Here is a 21,330-nt window from a genome sequence, read left to right as displayed (position 1 = left end):
GCTCGTGTTAACCAAATTCTGTGGCTCTCTCATAAAAAATTCATTTTGATCTACGGCTCTCAGTCTGGTTAGCGGCTTGCTAAAAACTGAGTCATATTGGGACTTGAGTAGCTCACTCATTTCCTTGCTGTCATCTGTGTAGGACCCATCTTGTTTAAGTAGGGGCCCAATACTGGACGTTGTTCTCGACTTTGATTTGGCATAGGAGAAGAAATACTTTGGGTTTCTTTCGATTTCATTTATGGCTTTTAGTTCTTCCCGCGATTCCTGACTCATATAAGATTCCTTTAGCTTAAGTTCGATGCTTGCTATTTCTCTGACCAGTGTCTCCCTACGCATTTCAGATATATTGACCTCTTTTAGCCGCTCTGTTATTCTTTTCCGTCGCCTGTAAAGGGAGCGCCTGTCTCTTTATATTTTACATCTACTCCTCCTTTTTCTTAGAGGAATAAGCCTTGTGCATACATCGAGTGCCACCAAGTTAATCTGTTCTAGGCATAAGTTGGGGTCTGTGTTGCTTAGTATATCTTCCCAGCTTATATCGGTTAGGACTTGGTTTACTTGGTCCCACTTTATGTTTTTGTTATTGAAGTTGAATTTGGTGAATGCTCCCTCGTGACTAATCTCATTATTGTTAGGTAAGACACATATGCAACAGTTAGGTATCTTTATTTCGAAACGTTTCGCCTACACAGTAGGCTTCTTCAGTCGAGTACAGAAAAGTTGATAGAAGCAGAAGATACTTGAAGACGATGTAATCAGTCCATCACCCTTAAAGTTTTGAGGTGGTCATTCCCTCAGTCTGGAGAAGAGCATTGTTCCGTTGTCTGAAACAATATGAAGTTGAAGTGACAGGATGGAGCCTTTTATAGTGCCAGGAGGTGAGACGTAGGTTGCGTTGGGAGGGCAGGTCCCTCTCAAACCCAGCCGTTCTCACTAGTAGAGATTGTCGAAGTTCATGGTCTGTACCAAGATACCCTTGCGTTGCAGTGTCTGACAGAATGAACATTAAAATGGTATAAAATACCATTAAAATACCATTTTAATGTTTAATCTCATTATGTCGGTCTGGGGCTCCACGCATACATGTCTGAACCTCAATTGTGTTGTGATCTGAGTATATTGTTTTTGATATGTTGACATTTCTTATCAGATCATCATTGTTAGTGAAGATGAGGTCTAGTGTATTCTCCAGTCTAGTAGGCTCTATTATTTGCTGGTTTAAATTGAATTTTGTGCAGAGATTTAAAAGCTCGAGTTTTCATCAGAGCTGCCTCCTGGTGTTATTACTGCAACAATATTATTTGCTATATTCCTCCATTTTAGGTGCCTTAAGTTGAAATCCCCCAGGAGCAAGATGTTGGGTGCAGGAGCTGGAAGATTTTCCAGACAGTGGTCAATTTTTAACAGCTGTTCCTGGAATTGCTGGGATGTTGCATCCGGAGGCTTGTAGACTACCACAATGACTAGGTTTTGGTTCTCGACCTTTACTGCTAAAACTTCCACTACATCATTTGAGGCATTAAGCAGTTCTGTGCAAACAAGTGACTCTGCAATGTACAGGCCAACCCCCCCCCCTTTTGCCTGTTCACTGTCACATCTGTATAGGTTGTAACCTGGGATCCATATTTCGTTGTCCAAGTGATCCTTTATGTGGGTCTCAGTGGTGACAAACGACAGTTGGTATACACAGGTTTTACAATTCATGGCAAAAGTAGTGGCTAGCGAACAGCGGTTGGGAAATGCTCTAAATTGTAGCATCGCTACTATGATAGCAACATCCTGCATAAAGTAGCGCCGCTGGTAGCTACCACTAGTCATGCTGCTAGATACAGCACTACTCACGACCAACCATCCGCCATCCTTAAACGCAAAAACTCCACATTAAAACGATGAAGAGAAAACCATTCGTATTTTAAGTACATCACACCATTAAGATCTCGGTCCTCATCCAGAGAATGCTTGGAAAAAAAAGACCTCACTCAGTGGAAAGCAATACACAACCAACTGCAGAGAGAACACTACACAAGGAACACACTACAATGGAATCAAGTCCAAACTTGCACGAACACTTTATCTTGTAATAATTTCAAACAATGGAAATTAAAGTCACTCAGTTCAACTTACGTGATTATGGCACAGACACTTGATAGGTGACTTCATTTGCTCTGAAAGCCCAGATCTGCTATTCCTCCTCATTTTCACCACACTTGCCCTAACACTAACATTATATAATGGATCTCACCAAAGTGTTGAACAACATCTACACGTCAGTGTAACCGTTAGCTGACGTCAGTGTCATACACACTACCCTTCAACACATCAATAACGCCTAACAAAGGCTTCACTACATCAGCTCATAGCACAAAAGACTAACAGACCTCTGTTATGACTTCAACACTTGCTTTTCGTAATGTGGACAGGTTTGCTTGACATTATCACCATAAATAAGGCAAGCCTTCACCTTAATATTACATGAAACCCCTCTTACGGGTTCTGATCACACTGCACAAATCCCAAACTCCCATCCTCACCCCTACTATACATGCCTTCAACAAAACGGACTGGGAAGTCTTCTAGCAACAAATCGAAAACACTTACCTCACCTGCAATAACAGACCCACCTGAAACTGACAGCTAGACTTAATTAAACAAAATCATCATTCAAGCTGCACACCACACCATCCCAAAGAAAACACACGTTGAAAGACTCATTCACACCCTCTGCTTTAACTACATGCCTACTAATACTGCAATCGGTGTTTTTGCAAATTCAGTTATGAGCAAGCAAGCTGGGACCACACCACCCTCTAAAACTACATATTAAACAGCCTCGAAGACCACAACAAACGCCGGTTCACCCTCATACAACACTACATTTCACTAAATTTCCAGAATACTACAGTATTCTGGAAATTTATCCAACGAATCAAAGGTATTAATACATCAAACATCACGAATCTCACTCACACTAAGAGGAACATCTTCGATCCTGCTGAAGCAATCGATGTTCAAAAAATCAAAAATATCTTTGAAAATATCTTTTTTCACCCTAGCCCACCCCACCATCCAACTACCCAAAATACCCTTGACATAGAAAACTGAAGCACTGGACACATGACTCACATCAACACTCTTGTCTCGCCTGCCTCCCCAAGCTCCAGGCGCCTCTGGACTACACTATTCTAAAACACCTTAATTTCATCGTCACTGCATACATTAGCCTCAACGTATCCCTAGTCTCCGGATACATCCCATTATTATTCAAATAAGTGACTGCCATTCTAATCCCAAAACCCAATAAAGTACAACCCCATCCCCATGAACTAGACCTATCAACCTACTTGAAAAACTAGGAAAACATTTAAATGATCATTAACCAAAGCTGACGCAAACACCTTGAAACTAACAACATCCTCACTGACGGACAATTTGGCTTCAGACAACACAAGATGAACTAAACATCAGTAAATAACAAGGAATCAATACAGAACTCATCAACAAGGACGTGGAAAAGCATGTGACAATGTCTGGCACGACAGACTAAGGTATAAAATCTGAAGCAATTTCAGCTACCTAATCTACTCAAAATTTCTTAAGAAACTTCCTAAACAACCGAACCAGGAGAATCATATTCCAGAGCTAACACACCGACTATTTTCCTCCCCCAGGGCTCTTTTCTCGCACTCTATACATCCTCTATAAAAATGACATCCCAAAACCTCAATTCGATGACAGTCACTATCTATGCAGGTGACATCACACAGCTAAACTCACAAAGATAAACAGACGCACTTTCACAGAGAACACAGACTGAAGTAGACATTATCACTTTGGGAACACAAATAGCTCATCTAGACAAACGCACTCAACTCCAAAATCGCTTACTTTAGCTACAAAAAGAGAAACTCATCATCTATTGAGCAAAAAACCTCAGACACCCATATTCTCATCTCTGATACAACCAGTCCTAGGTGTTAAAAAAAACTGTACCATGGGCGGGGCCAGAACCCGCGATCAGTCATAAAACTCCAGACCGACGCGTTAGCCACTGAGCCAGCTAGCCACAATAACCCCGCCGTGGTATGGTTTGTTTGCAATCGTGTCATTACGATTTCGCGAGCCTAGGTGTTAATCTAGACAAATGCCTACGCATGGTGGTAAACTTAGTATATGATACCGACAAGTTGTGGAAAAAGACGTGAGCAAACACTGAGAGCCTTTTACGTGGCGTGACCAAGGTCCCAAGTCCCATAATAAATGTCCTGAAAGTTTGCTCACGTGTCTTCAAATACCTACGCATACACAAACGCATAAAACAAGTATAACTAAAAATGTCCTTAACATACTTAACAATCTACGTAGGACCCAGAAATTAGGAGTTCTGGTTAGCAGTAATCTAAAACCAAGACAACAGTGCATTAGTGTTCGCAATAAAGCTAACAGAATTCTTGGCTTCATATCTAGAAGTATAAATAATAGAAGTCCTCAGGTTGTTTTTCAACTCTATATATCCTTGGTTAGGCCTCATTTAGACTATGCTGCTCAGTTCTGGTCACCGTATTACAGAATGGATATAAATGTTCTGGAAAATGTACAGAGGAGGATGACAAAGATGATCCCATGTATCAGAAATCTTCCTTATGAGGATAGACCGAGGGCCCTGAATCTGCACTCTCTCGAAAGGCGTAGAATTAGGGGGGATATGATCGAGGTGTATAAATGAAAAACAGGAATAAATAAAGGGGATGTAAATAGCGTGCTGAAAATTTCCAGCCAAGACAGGACTCGCAGCAATGGTTTCAAGTTGGAAAAATTCAGATTCAGGAAGGATATAGGAAAGCATTGGTTTGATAATAGAGTTGTGAATGAGTGGAACAAACTCCCGAGTACAGTTATTCAGGCTAAAACGTTGTGTAGTTTTAAAAATAGGTTAGATAAATACATGAGTGGGTGTGGGTGAGTGTGAGTTGAACCTGACTAGCTTGTGCTGCTGGGTCTGGTGCAGTGCTCCATCCTTGCGTGGAGGTGACCAGACTGGGTGGGTCATTGGGCTAATCCGGGGAGTGTGGGTCATTGGGTTAATCCGGGGAGGGGGACATGGACCTGCACCGCATGGGTCAGTAGGCCTGTTGCAGTGTTCCTTCTTTATTATATTCTTATGTTCTTAAGTTCTTAAAACTACACCTATATAAAGCCCTCATCCTACCCTTCTATTACACTGTACATACACTCCACCTTCACTTCCCCTTACTGCCAAGGCCAACCTCCCGAAACTCTATCGAATGTAACACAAGGCCTTGCGCTGGAGGCTAGCACTAGATAACCGGACCGTATCACAAATGAATCACTAAGTTTGGGCAAATATCCCACCTCATGGCGTCTTGTGTAAAATATTTGGTGACAAACGAACGGACAAACTTGAAACTCACCACTCATGGACGGCTCGAAAATTTCTATCTAGGAGGGGCTTAGGGGTGGCAATTGGTTGGAAAAGGGTTTGGGAGGCTAAAGGACTTGCCTTGAAACTAAATTATTATTATTATTATTATTATTATTTTGGGGCTAATGGAGCTTAAGGGTGCTTCAGTCCCCGTGCCCTTCCTTGACGCTACCACTAGGACGAAGTGTAATTAGTAAGCCTCGATCTACCACAACGTTTTCTACTATTTCCACGCTCCTCTACCTGTCCACATCTACAAGTAACTGAAAAAATGCACCTCATAGGCCTGTATTAACAGGCCTGGATCTTATTCAAAGAAAACTCAGTTTTTTTATAGCATGTGTGTTAGGTCTTGTTTAGCCCTCACAGTGAAGAAAGTGTCGTGCGTTCGTTAGCAATGGCGTCGTCCTCTCTTCGATCCTTGCTGCTTGCCCAGTCATGACACGCTGCTATAATCTGCCATCGTTTGCATATTAAAACACCTGGCGGCTGGCTCAAGCCTTGGTACTCCCTTTCTCACGCTGAAAGTTCTCCTTCCCCTCACAAAATTTACTTGAAACCTATTCCATCTTTCACTCTCACCTCAAGATGGCCTTTTCTGTACATAATATCGAATATCAAAAATGAATAGCATATCATCTTATTCCCCATTACAAGTTTTATGACTTCCAGCAAGTATGCATAGAGGATGAATCATACATGACGAGTTACAGGGTATCTTAGTTAATTCATCAGTCGAGTACACATACATGTTTGCAGATGCAGTGCAGGCGAAACGTTTCCTGAAGATTGAGACACTTATGCAACATATGGGAATCTTTATTCAGGAAACGTTTCACCACACAGTGGCTTCATCAGTCCGATACAAAGTAGAAAGGCGTAAGGAGAGGAGGAGTTTGAGGTAATCAGTCCCTCAGCCTGGAGTCGATGTGTTCAGTCCATCAATCTTGTAGAATGTACAGCATAGGGCCGTAGACGTGGCTTATATATGAAGCCACTGTGTGGCGAAACGTTTCCTGAATAAAGATTCCCATATGTTGCATAAGTGTCTCAATCTTCAGGAAACGTTTCGCCACACAGTGGCTTCATATATAAGCCACGTCTACGGCCCTATGCTGTACATTCTACAAGATTGATGGACTGAACACATCGACTCCAGGCTGAGGGACTGATTACCTCAAACTCCTCCTCTCCTTACGCCTTTCTACTTTGTATCGGACTGATGAAGCCACTGTGTAGCGAAACGTTTCCTGAATAAAGATTCCCATATGTTGCATAAGTGTCTCAATCTTCAACTTGTCGGTTTTTCAAACCATTCATCACGAAACGTTTCCTCAAGAAAGATATCTAGTGTTGTACATATATCTACAAAATTTAAAGTTATAAGGTATAATTCACTTCATGAAATGCATCAGTGTCGATGATTTGAAGCCGATCAAAATATTTTTATTTACAGAATGGAAATGAATTTCAAAATGTAATTAGTATAGACAAAGTGGGACTTGGGCAGCCCAATAATAAGGGGAAAGCATGCGTTACAGAAAGCACGACAGCACTAGAAGTTTGAAGCCGGTTAAAAAAGGAATTCTCTAGTTACCGCACAGATTCAAATTATTAAAAGCTTTTTAACAAATTTAGCATATCGACAATTTAACTCGCACATAAACCAAACACATTTGGTATTGTAATAAAGTTGGTAGAATTACCGACAATATGTAAAGTAAAAGGACACAAGTGCAACTAATGTGACATTTATTGTGGCAACGTTTCGCTCTCCAGGAGCTTTATCAAGCCATTAATGGCTTGATAAAGCTCCTGGAGAGCGAAACGTTGCCACAATAAATGTCACAGTTGCACTTGTGTCCTTTTACTTTACACATTTGGTATTATCCTGTCCCATAAGATACATTAGCCATCAACTACTGAAACCCGTCAGAAAAGGTAGACACTAATTTAACCTGCTTTTTTTTACACTATTTTACAAGTAAAACTGATGGTCGCCTACACGCTTGAATATTACTCTCGGCCATCGTCGAATTAGCACGCATTTTTTTTTAACGCTTGAAGCAAATTGCATTCTTTAGGAAAGTTATGGGAGTCATTTCAGGATGCTGGGTATAGGTCCTACAACTTTGGTCATAGGGCACTTGCCCTAGTTGCCATACACAAGGAAATTTGATCCCAGGTGAATGGCAAATACTGTAGGTGTCCTTTGGAATATACACGTGATATGGCATTTAAAATATCTTTAAGCTAACCGGTATAATAAAAGCTACATGTGTTGAGTTACTTATTTAGTGTATAGAACAGCGATCTAATAGTTGGGTTTGTGAGTAGAAGAATGAGGTGAAACTAAGAACTTTATAAGAATGACGTCTCCTGGAAGGGAGTGGAAAGTGAAGTGTAAATTAAAGTGGATAATGAAGGTGAGAAGGCAAACCTTCCCAGTATTACTTTCGTTCTCTTTATCACCAGGTATCGACCATAATTATACCCTTGCTGTGAGTGCTATCAAAAAGTTCCTGCACTCGAATTTTTTATGCGCTTTCTGCGTGAAATACGGCGGCGGCGAAGATCATATTGCGCTGTTCACTCCTTGTGAAGTTGTGTGGCGAGTTTCAGTGCGGCCGATCATTTTGTTGAGGTCAGACAGGCATTGTTTTGGTCGCGTTGTCAGTGCGTTGTTGTGATTTTTTTATGTAACAGAATGGAATCTTTAAAAGAACAGCGTGTGTGAAATTAGGTTTCAAGCTCGATTGGCTAGTGAAACAAAAAATGCTTCAGCAACCATTTAGCAACGAAGCAATGGGTCGGACAATGTTTTGAGTGATGTTGATTCATAGCAGGACGAACGTCAGTTTAAGATGATGAACGCTCAGGTTGTCCATCAAAAACAGACGCCAACACTGAAAAAGTGAAGAAGTCTATTCGTGAAAATCATTGTCAGATTATCCAGAACATTGCAAGTGCTGTGGAAGTTCCTTATGGATCGTGTCAAAGAAATAATTGAAAACTTGAACATAAGACGAGTGGCTGCGAAATTCGCACCCCACATGCTGCCTCAAGACCTTTGTTTTTAACCAAAAACATGGCAGTCGTCCCCCGCTCTACCTACTTCCTAGATGTAGTCCATGTGACTTCTTTCTTTTCTCAAAAATAAAAATGGCAGTCAAGGGACGGTCTTTTAACGACGTGGAGGAGATGCAAATAGAATCACAGGTCGCGCATGACGCCGTTAGAAAAGAATTCCAGAAAGGTTTCAAGAAGTGGCAGAGGCGCTGGGATCAGTGTATAGACTCCCAAGGAGAGTACTTCGAGGGGGACACCTTCAGCTAGGTAAGGCTATATATATATTTTTATTTTCCGGCAGCCCAGGAACTTTTTAATAGCACCTCCTAAATAAGACAACCATAATCGGATATGATGGCGTTACTTGACGCATACATATCCATACACATAAGAGTTGATACACAAGGGCTATACACATTCATACACGTGCAAACCTACATGCAAATAATATAATTGGGCACATTTCTACGTACATATATGCACACATGCAGGCCTACATAATAACAGACCTACATACATACACACCATGTGTATACATTACACCTATACACACCTCTTTACGTACATGCCAAACAAGTGCCTGTCGACAAGTACCTTTAACCAGCGGTATATAACTAGTGTTGAAAATTGCAAGCCGATCGGACGACACCTTCTCACGTTATGAGCGAAATAAAAAAAAAAGAAACACTGAAGGGAAAAAAATTCTAACCGCTTAAAGGCCTTCAACATCCCCCCCCCCCCTCCTCCAGTTCCGGGATACCTAATACCTTCAGGGTGTACCAGTTCACGGATGCCACCCAGTTTACAAAAGTCATCCCCCCCCCCTCATGCACAGAGAAGGCACGGATAGGAATGAGAGACTTACGAGCGTTTTGCAGGTCGTCTCTGTATGGTGGAGATATTTTCTGTACTGCTCGATGCTGGAGAGTCCCACCACTGTGCAAGGCTTCACGCACTTCTCGCATCTCTGCGACCCTGAAAAGCCTATACCCAGAGCGGGTACCATTAAAAGTGGATCCTGTGCTGGCAATAATAAAATAACACTTGCGAGCGAAGTTTTTTTTCTCTCGCTTGATAAATCTTTATAGCGAAACACTGTCACAGGTAGAGACCCACAAGCTATAGCTAATGTACTATCACCAAAACAAGAATCCTGCAGCAAATGGTGAGTAGACAATGAATTATCGTTACACCTCGGGAAAAAGGAAGCCATACTACTTGGCCATACTACACCCAGGCACATTGTCTACTCACTGAGGCTCGCAAAGCCCTATGTCTAGCTCTTATACAATGCCATATACATTACTCTTACTCTTCATAGTCATCTGCCTTAACAGAGAGAATGAAAGATAGGCTACAAATCACCCAGAACAAAATGATGAGACTGATCCTGGACCTGTGTCCAAGAGAGCTTGCAGACAAGGGTGAATTGCAACACCTGGATATGCTGAATGTTGAAGATAGAGTAACACAAATGAAGTTAAATCGCGTTTTTAAAACTGCTCACAAGCAGTGTCCAGAATATCTTGCTGCCAAGTTATTCAAGGCTGGGAACCAAAGCAAGTATAGTGCTAAAAGGGAACACAACTTTGTAGTACACACAGTAGTGGAACGGACTGCCTGTACATGTCAGAGCCTGTCATAGCATGAGCCAGTTCGGAAAGAGAGTAAAAAAGTACCTAATGAATCTAGCTACAGAAAGGGAGGAGAGTGATTTCTTGTATAGCTAACATACATGTACCTATTACCGTAACATTCATGTAACTATTACTGTAACATTCATGTACCTATTACTGTAACATTCATGTACCTATTACTGTAACACACATGTACCTATTACTGTAACATACATGTACCTATTACTGTAACATTCATGTACCTATTACTGTAACATTCATGTTCCTATTACTGTAACATACATGTACCTATTACTGTAACATTCATGTACCTATTACTGTAATATACATGTACCTATTACTGTAACATTCATGTACCTATTACTGTAATATTCATGTACCTATTACTGTAACATTCATGTTCCTATTACTGTAACATACATGTACCTATTACTGTAACATTCATGTACCTATTACTGTAACATTCATGTATCTATTGCTGCACAACATTCATGTACCTATTACTGTAACATTCATGTACCTATTACTGTAACATTCATGTACCTATTACTGTAACATTCATGTACCTATTACTGTAACATTCATGTACCTATTACTGTAACATTCATGTACCTATTACTGTAACATTCATGTACCTATTACTGTAACATTCATGTACCTATTACTGTAACATTCATGTACCTGTTACTGTAACATTCATGTACCTATTACTGTAACATTCATGTACCTATAACTGTAACATTCATGTACCTATTACTGTAAGACACATGTACCTATTACTGTAACATTCATGTACCTATTACTGTAACATTCATGTACCTATTACTGTAACATTCATGTACCTATTACTGTAACATTCATGTACCTATTACTGTAACATTCATGTACCTATTACTGTAACATTCAAGTGTCTATTACTGTAACATTCATGTACCTATTACTGTAACATTCATGTACCTATTACTGTAACATTCATGTACCTATTACTGTAACATTCATGTACCTATTACTGTAACATTCATGTACCTATTACTGTAACATTCATGTACCTATTACTGTAACATTCATGTACCTATTACTGTAACACACATGTACCTATTACTGTAACATTCATGTACCTATTACTGTAACATTCATGTACCTATTACTGTAACATTCATGTACCTATTACTGTAACATTCATGTACCTATTACTGTAACATTCATGTACCTATTACTGTAACATTCATGTACCTATTACTGTAACACACATGTACCTATTACTGTAACATTCATGTACCTATTACTGTAACATTCATGTACCTATTACTGTAACATTCATGTACCTATTACTGTAACATTCATGTACCTATTACTGTAATATTCATGTACCTATTACTGTAACATTCATGTACCTATTACTGTAACATTCATGTACCTATTACTGTAACATTCATGTACCTATTACTGTAACACACATGTACCTATTACTGTAACATTCATGTACCTATTACTGTAACATTCATGTACCTATTACTGTAACATTCATGTACCTATTACTGTAACATTCATGTACCTATAACTGTAACATTCATGTACCTATTACTGTAACACACATGTACCTATTACTGTAACATTCGTGTACCTATTACTGTAACATTCGTGTACCTATTACTGTAACATTCATGTACCTATTACTGTAACATTCATGTACCTATTACTGTAACATTCATGTACCTATTACTGTAACATTCATGTACCTATTACTGTAACATTCATGTACCTATTACTGTAACATTCATGTACCTATTACTGTAACATTCATGTACCTATTACTGTAACATTCATGTACCTATTACTGTAACATTCATGTACCTATTACTGTAACATTCATGTACCTATTACTGTAACATTCATGTACCTATTACTGTAACATTCATGTACCTATTACTGTAACATTCATGTACCTATTACTGTAACATTCATGTACCTATTACTGTAACACACATGTACCTATTACTGTAACATTCATGTACCTATTACTGTAACATTCATGTACCTATTACTGTAACATTTATGTACCTATTACTGTAACATTCATGTACCTATTACTGTAACATTCATGTACCTATTACTGTAACATTCATGTACCTATTACTGTAACACACATGTACCTATTACTGTAACATTAATGTACCTATTACTGTAACATTCATGTACCTATTACTGTAACATTCATGTACCTATTACTGTAACATTCATGTACCTATTACTGTAATATTCATGTACCTATTACTGTAACATTCATGTACCTATTACTGTAACATTCATGTACCTATTACTGTAACATTCATGTACCTATTACTGTAACACACATGTACCTATTACTGTAACATTCATGTACCTATTACTGTAACATTCATGTACCTATTACTGTAACATTCATGTACCTATTACTGTAACATTCATGTACCTATTACTGTAACATTCATGTACCTATTACTGTAACACACATGTACCTATTACTGTAACATTCATGTATCTATTGCTGTAACAGTCGTGTGCCTATTACTGTAACATACATGTACCTATTACTGTAACATTCATGTACCTATTACTGTAACATTCATGTACCTATTACTGTAACACACATGTACCTATTACTGTAACATTCATGTACCTATTACCGTAACATTCATGTACCTATTACTGTAACATTCATGTACCTATTACTGTAACATTCATGTACCTATTACTGTAACATTCATGTACCTATTACTGTAACATTCATGTATCTATTGCTGTAACAGTCGTGTGCCTATTACTGTAACATACATGTACCTATTACTGTAACATTCATGTACCTATTACTGTAACATTCATGTACCTATTACTGTAACATTCATGTACCTATTACTGTAACATTCATGTACCTATTACTGTAACATTCATGTACTTATTACTGTAACAGTCGTGTGCCTATTACTGTAACATACATGTACCTATTACTGTAACATTCATGTACCTATTACTGTAACATTCATGTACCTATTACTGTAACATTCATGTACCTATTACTGTAACATTCATGTACCTATTACTGTAACATTCATGTACCTATTACTGTAACATTCATGTACTTATTACTGTAATAGTCGTGTGCCTATTACTGTAACATACATGTACCTATTACTGTAACATTCATGTACCTATTACTGTAACATTCATGTACCTATTACTGTAACATTCATGTACCTATTACTGTAATATTCATGTACCTATTACTGTAACATACATGTACCTATTACTGTAACATACATGTACCTATTACTGTAACAGTCGTGTGCCTATTACTGTAACATACATGTACCTATTACTGTAACAGTCGTGTGCCTATTACTGTAACATTCATGTACCTATTACTGTAACAGTCGTGTGCCTATTACTGTAACATACATGTACCTATTACTGTAACATTCATGTACTTATTACTGTAACGTACATGTACCTATTACTGTAACATACATGTACCTATTACTGTAACATACATGTACCTATTACTGTAACATACATGTACCTATTACTGTAACATACATGTACCTATTACTGTAACATACATGTACCTATTACTGTAACATACATGTACCTATTACTGTAACATACATGTACCTATTACTGTAACGTACATATACCTATTACTGTAACATACATGTACCTATTACTGTAACGTACATGTACCTATTACTGTAACATACATGTACCTATTACTGTAACATACATGTACCTATTACTGTAACATTCATGTACCTATTACTGTAACGTACATGTACCTATTACTGTAACATACATGTACCTATTACTGTAACATACATGTACCTATTACTGTAACATACATGTACCTATTACTGTAACATACATGTACCTATTACTGTAACATTCATGTACCTATTACTGTAACATTCATGTACCTATTACTGTAACATTCATGTACCTATTACTGTAACATACATGTACCTATTACTGTAACATTCATGTACCTATTACTGTAACATTCATGTACCTATTACTGTAACATACATGTACCTATTACTGTAACATACATGTACCTATTACTGTAACATACATGTACCTATTACTGTAACGTACATGTACCTATTACTGTAACATTCATGTACCTATTACTGTAACATTCATGTACCTATTACTGTCACTTGATCCTCTTTAATGCTATGTAAATAACTCAGTTCACATTTTTCCTAGTATATCCCCTTTTATTGTAAATGATTTTCACATAGTCGAGTTACTTAGCTGTTTTAACTCTTAAGGTTTAAACAATAAGATATTACAAGGACCCCAATGGAAATAAGTCACTCTGACTTTTTTGGGGGGTTATCCTAGGTAATCTACACATATGCTGCTATGTATGATTTATTCATGTAACTATTTATGTGTACCTGTACCTGAATACTCACTGAAAAACGTTCTCTACTCGAGTGTCTTTCAAGTATTCTGCAATTTTTTTTAAACGTAGTATAAATTTGTACAATGTTTCTGAAGATATACACATTGCTAATTTTATTATGGGGAAACGCTAAATCCATAAGGGTCAAATGACCGAAATTTAAGGTAATCAAGCTAAAAGTGTTGTAGGTGATAACACAGGTAATAACTTGTGTAAACAGTGCTGTGTGAAGGGAAAGTGGAAGAAGAAATCACTTGTAGTAGTTTTAAGTAACAAAAATAAGTATCTGGAGTCATGACTAGACACACATTTCCCCCAAACACTGACTCGACAAATTTCCCTATATGAGCGAAATGTCGACTCGAAATAAATGCCCACTTCCCCCCCCCCCCAGCAAGTAGTGTGCTGTCACAAGTGTCGGCAGTCGTATAACGTACAGCTTATGTTAACTTTCCACATTGTTATAGCAACAAAAAATAATGCTAACCCCTGATGATACTGCAATGGTAATGAACAGTAACATTCATTTTAATTCAAATTATTCATCCTAGTATGGATTTGAATTTATTATTATTTATGCTAACATTTATTGAAATTTACATTATTATTTAAACTAACATCCATTACAAGTCATATTATTTATCATAACATCTATTTCAATTCACAGTATTACTTAGGCTAGTATACCTATTTTAATTCAGTAAGCGAAACAATCTTACCTGCGGTCTGAAGTATGTCAACCTGCACGGCATCTTTGTTCTTTCTGAGAATAAGTGAAAAGGACAACTATTATATATCTGCATGTAAAATTGTAATCAATATTTATACTACTAACTTAACCTATCTTCATCTAACCTCACTCTACCTATTCTAAACAATTTGAGCAGGTCTGTATTACCCTGTAATGCTTCTGGAAGAATTTGTCTGGATCCGGTAATCGAGGTTTTATTGTTTGGGTTTTGGTGTGTTCTGGTGGTCTCGTAGGTATCTGCATCTCAAGCTAAATAAGATATATTCTCCCGGAGGGTGCTCGACTTTCCTGTTGTACTCGTTATGTTTCTATTTTTGGCCAGGCTATATAAGGCATCGATGTGCCGTTTGTGTAGTGCAAAGGTGTTGGTTTGTTACAGTGTGACTGTTACGAATCCCTGAATACATCCGTGTGATCTAATGTGATGAAATCAATGTGTGGGGATTTCCGACTTCCTGCGGAGAACTTGAGTCCCAAGCTGAAGGCCTCTCTCTTAAAGTTGGAGAGTTGGTACTTAGATTGAATATGATGTCTGGTTTCCAAGAGTTTTCTCACGTGCATCTTGCCGGGACTGTGTGACGTAAGGAATCGCCTAGCTGACTGGCGAGATACTTCAATTTTCTTGACTTGTATCTACATAGTGCACTGCGCAGATTAGCTATGTAAATAAAATGAAATACTTTATATGAAATGACTGATATCTGTACCGAGTGGGAACTGACAAATGCCCATTAAAACCTGTTATCTCGCATCTTTTGCGTTACTACTCGAAGAAACTGCCGGGTACATAAATTACCGGTCAAAAAATGAGCTGCCCGGTGCACAATAAACTAACGTTTACAGGATGAGCTATGGGATTCTCAATAAACTAATGCTCAGACTTACGCTCACAGCATGAGCTGCCGGGATCAAGCCTTCATCACGTCTGTCTGACACTCATCTGAAGAAATAGAGGAGGATCGAGCCTCCACCATGTCTTCCGCTGAATGACCCGAATGGGTTTAGCGTTTAACATGAATCATTTAATTTTAATTATTTTTCTCCTCGAAAAGTGCAGTCTTAATGTTGATGTGTATGTATTGTTATAATGAATGTTTGTGTTTATGTAGTATGTTGCAATGTTGATGTGCATGCAGTGTGTTGTAATGTTGATGTTGATCTGAAGGGTATGAATACAAAATGTTTCACTGCTGGGAGGTTATATTATGCAGGAAGTAGGGAAAACTCTCGAAACCCGCCAAAGGTAGGAAAATGGTGTCTAAGTTCTCTACTATTAACAACGACGTTCGCCCGGTGTGGAAGAAACGTCGTCGCTGATAATGGTATCCACTTCTCAAAGTGTCGTTACTCTTTTTTAGTACTTGTATACCTTTTATATACCCATGGTGAGGAGGGTGAAAGAAGTGAACTGACCCGGAGTCACACCGTGTCACCAGGATGTGGTCACAACTGTGAACTGGCTTGGTGCACAGTAATATAAAAAGGTGTGAGCCACTTGAAGAAAAATGATAAATTTGAAAAAAAAAGAAATTTATTCTTTATTCGGATAACAGTGGTCTTGAAATTTTGAACAGTTTTGTGCTTCTGGGGGGAAAAAATTTCGACATGGCATTTTGGGGTGATGAAAACTAGCAGGATCATAACCGAATGGCTAAAGTAAAGTGTATATTCTTTATTTTTTAAACAATAATGCTTTGTGGCTATAGGAAACTGTTTATATTTAAATATTTATGCACTGTGGGTTTGAATCGAAGAGGCTTCTCCCCGCACGGTTTATTTGCCCTCTTCCCTTACATAGATCAATTTTACAGGCTAAGAGCTGTTATCCTACCTCAGGTCATTTCAAAGCCCTGCTCTAGCTGAGGTATGCTACCACCCACACCAGTCGTCTTACACCCAGGTACCTACTTGCTGCTAGTTGAACAGGGACAACGGGTGAAAGAAAGCATGTCCAATGTTTCCACTCGTACCGGGGATCGAACCACGTGTGTGTGAGCCGTGTGTTACCAACCGAGGTAAGGGACCTTCCCAGGTCAAGGATAATAATATCAGCCACCCTCGGTCCATATCTTTATCCAAAAAAAAACAAAAAAAATAATTATTTGCAATTTTAAGCATCACTTACGTGTTCAGTGATCCAAAACTAGTAAAGAATTTCTAGTTTTATTTCCGAATCATTTGGGTTGTAAACCAGTGTTGTTAACCCAGAGGGTTAATCCAGCATAACCCAAGATAGCTAATGAGTGTGGCTTATTTCCATTTGGGGTAACATCCCGTAACCCAGGATGCAACCCACGATAGTGAGTTAACACCCCGGTACCTACTTACTGCTAGGTGCACAAGGGGAAGAGGTACCTCTAAGGGAGGCAGCTACACTATGTGGCGAGTGGCGTGAGTTGCTAACATATTGTTGGATTTATGAGCACCTAACACACGTTGCGAGGAATGCCACTTTGTATAATATATGTAATATTTGTAGCTGTATAATCTTATGGATTTAGCGCTTCTCCCTTGATTATAATAATAATAATAATAATGTAATATTTGTATATTTGTATATGCAATATTTGAACATTATATGTGTATTGTACGTCAAAAAGACATACAATATACAGTATGTTGTACAAAATGGCATTATATATATATATATATATATATATATATATATATATATATATATATATATATATATATATATATATATATATATATATATATATATATATATATATATATATATATCGACTTAATGCTTAAAGAGAGAGGCATTTAATATATACTGAATGAGGAATTCCTCACAATGTGTTGTTTCTCAAACCTTGCGTGGCGTTCTCTCTGTTTCTCGATAAATCAATTACCAGCTGACTGATGATGTCATTGACTCTTAGTGAAATGGTGAGATTTTGAGGAACTTGTTTAGGACTGGGAAATCGATCATTTTTAGATTGCAAAAGTCTTCTCCCTTACCACCCTCATTACCTCATCATTCCGCCAATCACTCCTCTTTCCACCTGCACCCACCCGTGTACTTCATGGTTCTGGTATCTACACATTCCTTTACTATTTTTAACTAATAGTGGAACAACCGCTTTGCCTGCCCACTTGTGTACACTTTCTGGCTGAGGCATGTAATTGGGAACCCGCAATTACAAGACACCAGTTCGGTTATACCTGTGATTAATTTCGAGTTTTCTCTGCTCTCGCAGGCCGGCCTGCAGCAAAACTTTCCTTCTGACTGCCTGTTCAAGCAGTCTGTTGCTGTTAGCAGCCCACTGTCCCACATATCCATCACAGCCTGGTTGGCGGAGTTAGCGAGCCAGTTTTATTTTTTTTTTGTCACTCCAGCAATATTTCAATCTGTGTACTTATGCAATATGTTACAGCGAGATTCTCATTTCATACTATCGATTCATTTTGTACGTGCCGGCGGGAGTGCAGGTCTGTGTGGGAGGACAGTGTAGAGATGATATCTTAGGGAGGATGAGAGCAGTAATATTCTGTTAGTATTTTGGGTCTCGTCGCCCCTCCGTGTATGTACAGTGTGTGACGATCATTTAGTGGAGTCTGGAGTTTGTTTGGGTATGGGAGTTGAAAGTACCGTAGAATTTTGTGTTCACTGTATGGTGGGTAATTCTGGGTGCTGTTCCATTTTTTGGCATGGGTGTTTGATGACATATCTGGCTGGTCTTTAGAACCACCAGAGTAGTCATAGTGTTGCTAATGTGATTGTTTTTGTCATTTAGTAAACTGTGTTTGCGTTAGCGTTAGTGTGTTCTAAATGTAGATCTGATTGTTAATATGTGCTTCAGATAGATCTGATTGTTAGCATGTGCTTAAGATAGATCTGATTGTTAGTATGTGCTTAAGATAGATCTGATTGCTAGTGTGTTCTTAAAATAGATCTGAGTGTTAGTGTGTTCTTAAGACAGATCTGATTGTTAGTGTGTTCTTAAAATAGATCTGACTGCTAGTATATTCTTTAGATCTGGTCCTGTGGAAGAAGCCTTGAAATTACATAATGCAGTTCCCCCTGTCATTCTTCACAATATAAGGTCAGTATATTTACACTGTGAGGTGTTTATCTCTTAGTGTATATATAACCAGAAGTGTATGCAGGGATTAAAATAATGTGAAAAGGGATTAAAATAGTCTTGCCTGGTGATGTACAAGTGATGTGCAGTCTTAATGACCCTCGTGCAGTCGATAAGCTTCAAGAGTAAATAACATGCGGCTACCACTCACACGTATCCCTGTTGCTTACGTGATCTTCCTTGTTTACCTGGAGAGAGTTCCGGGGGTCAACGCCCCCGCGGCCCGCTCTGTGACCAGGCCTCCTGGTGGATCAGAGCCTGATCAACCAGGCTGTTACTGCTGGCTGCACGCAAACCAACGTACGAGCCACAGCCCGGCTGGTCAGGTACCGACTTTAGGTGCTTGTCCAGTGCCAGCTTGAAGACTGCCAGGGGTCTATTGGTAATCCCCCTTATGTATGCTGGGAGGCAGTTGAACAGTCTCGGGCCCCTGACACTTATTGTATGGTCTCTTAACGTGCTAGTGACACCCCTGCTTTTCATTGGGGGGATGTTGCATCGTCTGCCAAGTCTTTTGCTTTCGTAGTGAGTGATTTTCGTGTGCAAGTTCGGCACTAGTCCCTCTAGGATTTTCCAGGTGTATATAATCATGTATCTCTCCCGCCTGCGTTCCAGGGAATACAGGTTCAGGAACCTCAAGCGCTCCCAGTAATTGAGGTGTTTTATCTCCGATATGCGCGCCGTGAAGGTTCTCTGTACATTTTCTAGGTCAGCAATTTCACCTGCCTTGAAAGGTGCTGTTAGTGTGCAGCAATATTCCAGCCTAGATAGAACAAGTGACCTGAAGAGTGTCATCATGGGCTTGGCATCCCTAGTTTTGAAGGTTCTCATTATCCATCCTGTCATTTTTCTAGCAGCTGCGATTGATACAATGTTATGGTCCTTGAAGGTGAGATCCTCCAGCATGATCACTCCCAGGTCTTTGACGTTGGTGTTTCGCTCTATTTTGTGGCCAGAATTTGTTTTGTAATCTGATGAAGATTTAATTTCCTCGTGTTTACCATATCTGAGCAATTGAAATTTCTCATCGTTGAACTTCATATTGTTTTCTGCAGCCCACTGAAAAATTTGGTTGATGTGCGGACATTCACACAGCTAAAAGCTGCCTCGAGCTAAGACTAAGCCATCATAAAAAATAATAACTCCCAGGTGGTAGTAACTACAGCTCTGCGGGAAAAAAGCAGTATACGTACAGAAAATCAACTTCCACTTTCAACAGAGCTTATAGAGTCAAGGATTTGACAAGCTTTGCTTGCTATGTACACATATGCTGTTTTCCCACAGAGCTCAACTGGAAGGAAACTTCTGTAGCTGCCGCAATTGATGAACTCATAGTGGAATACCTGACTATATCGTCATTAACTCTACTTCAGTCTCCTAGCTCAGGCTGAAACATTTCATTACCCATCCTGTGTGATGGAATATGACAGGGAAAACCATTCATCTACAATCCTGTCAGACACTGCAACTTCTTGGGATCTTAATACTTGGGAATTCTTCGCTTGCCTAACCCTTGGGCACGACCTACTTCCACACTGGACAAATGTGACACCACCTATGACTGCTGCACCTCTCCTGCCATACGGTTTATAAGCTGCTTCTCCGCTCATATGCCTTATTCTTTTCAAGACTGATGGACTGACCACATCGACTCAAGGTTGAGGGACTGATTACCTCATTCTCCTCCTGTTCTTCAAGTTTATCCTTTGTATGGAATGATGAAGCCACTGTGTGGAGAAACGTTTCCTCAATAAAGATACCCAAGAGTTGCACATGTGTCTAATTTAACAACGTGTCGGTTCTTTGAACCATTCATCTACAAGAGGATCAATCATCTAGCTGGTGCAAAATGTAGATACATTCCCAAGACGTCATAACAAAGATATGATTTACCATTT

The 21,330-nt window shown here is 39.0% G+C and overlaps 1 protein-coding gene across 1 annotated transcript in view; it reads right to left on the bottom strand.

Annotated features, from left to right (window-relative positions):
- The window catches only part of LOC128692136 (probable methyltransferase-like protein 24), a 93,386-nt gene that overhangs the window by 31,615 nt on the left and 40,441 nt on the right, over window positions 1-21,330 (bottom strand). The window contains exons 3-4 of the mRNA XM_053781159.2: window positions 15,310-15,353; window positions 9,378-9,496 (exon numbers count right to left, since the gene is read on the bottom strand). Coding sequence (XP_053637134.2) covers window positions 9,378-9,496; window positions 15,310-15,353 — 163 coding nt within the window. The remainder of the gene's footprint in view (window positions 1-9,377; window positions 9,497-15,309; window positions 15,354-21,330) is intronic.

Source organism: Cherax quadricarinatus, chromosome 15, assembly GCF_038502225.1.
Source record: "Cherax quadricarinatus isolate ZL_2023a chromosome 15, ASM3850222v1, whole genome shotgun sequence".
Classification (NCBI taxonomy): Eukaryota; Metazoa; Arthropoda; class Malacostraca; order Decapoda; family Parastacidae; genus Cherax; species Cherax quadricarinatus.
This window is presented reverse-complemented; position numbering and strand designations above follow the sequence as displayed.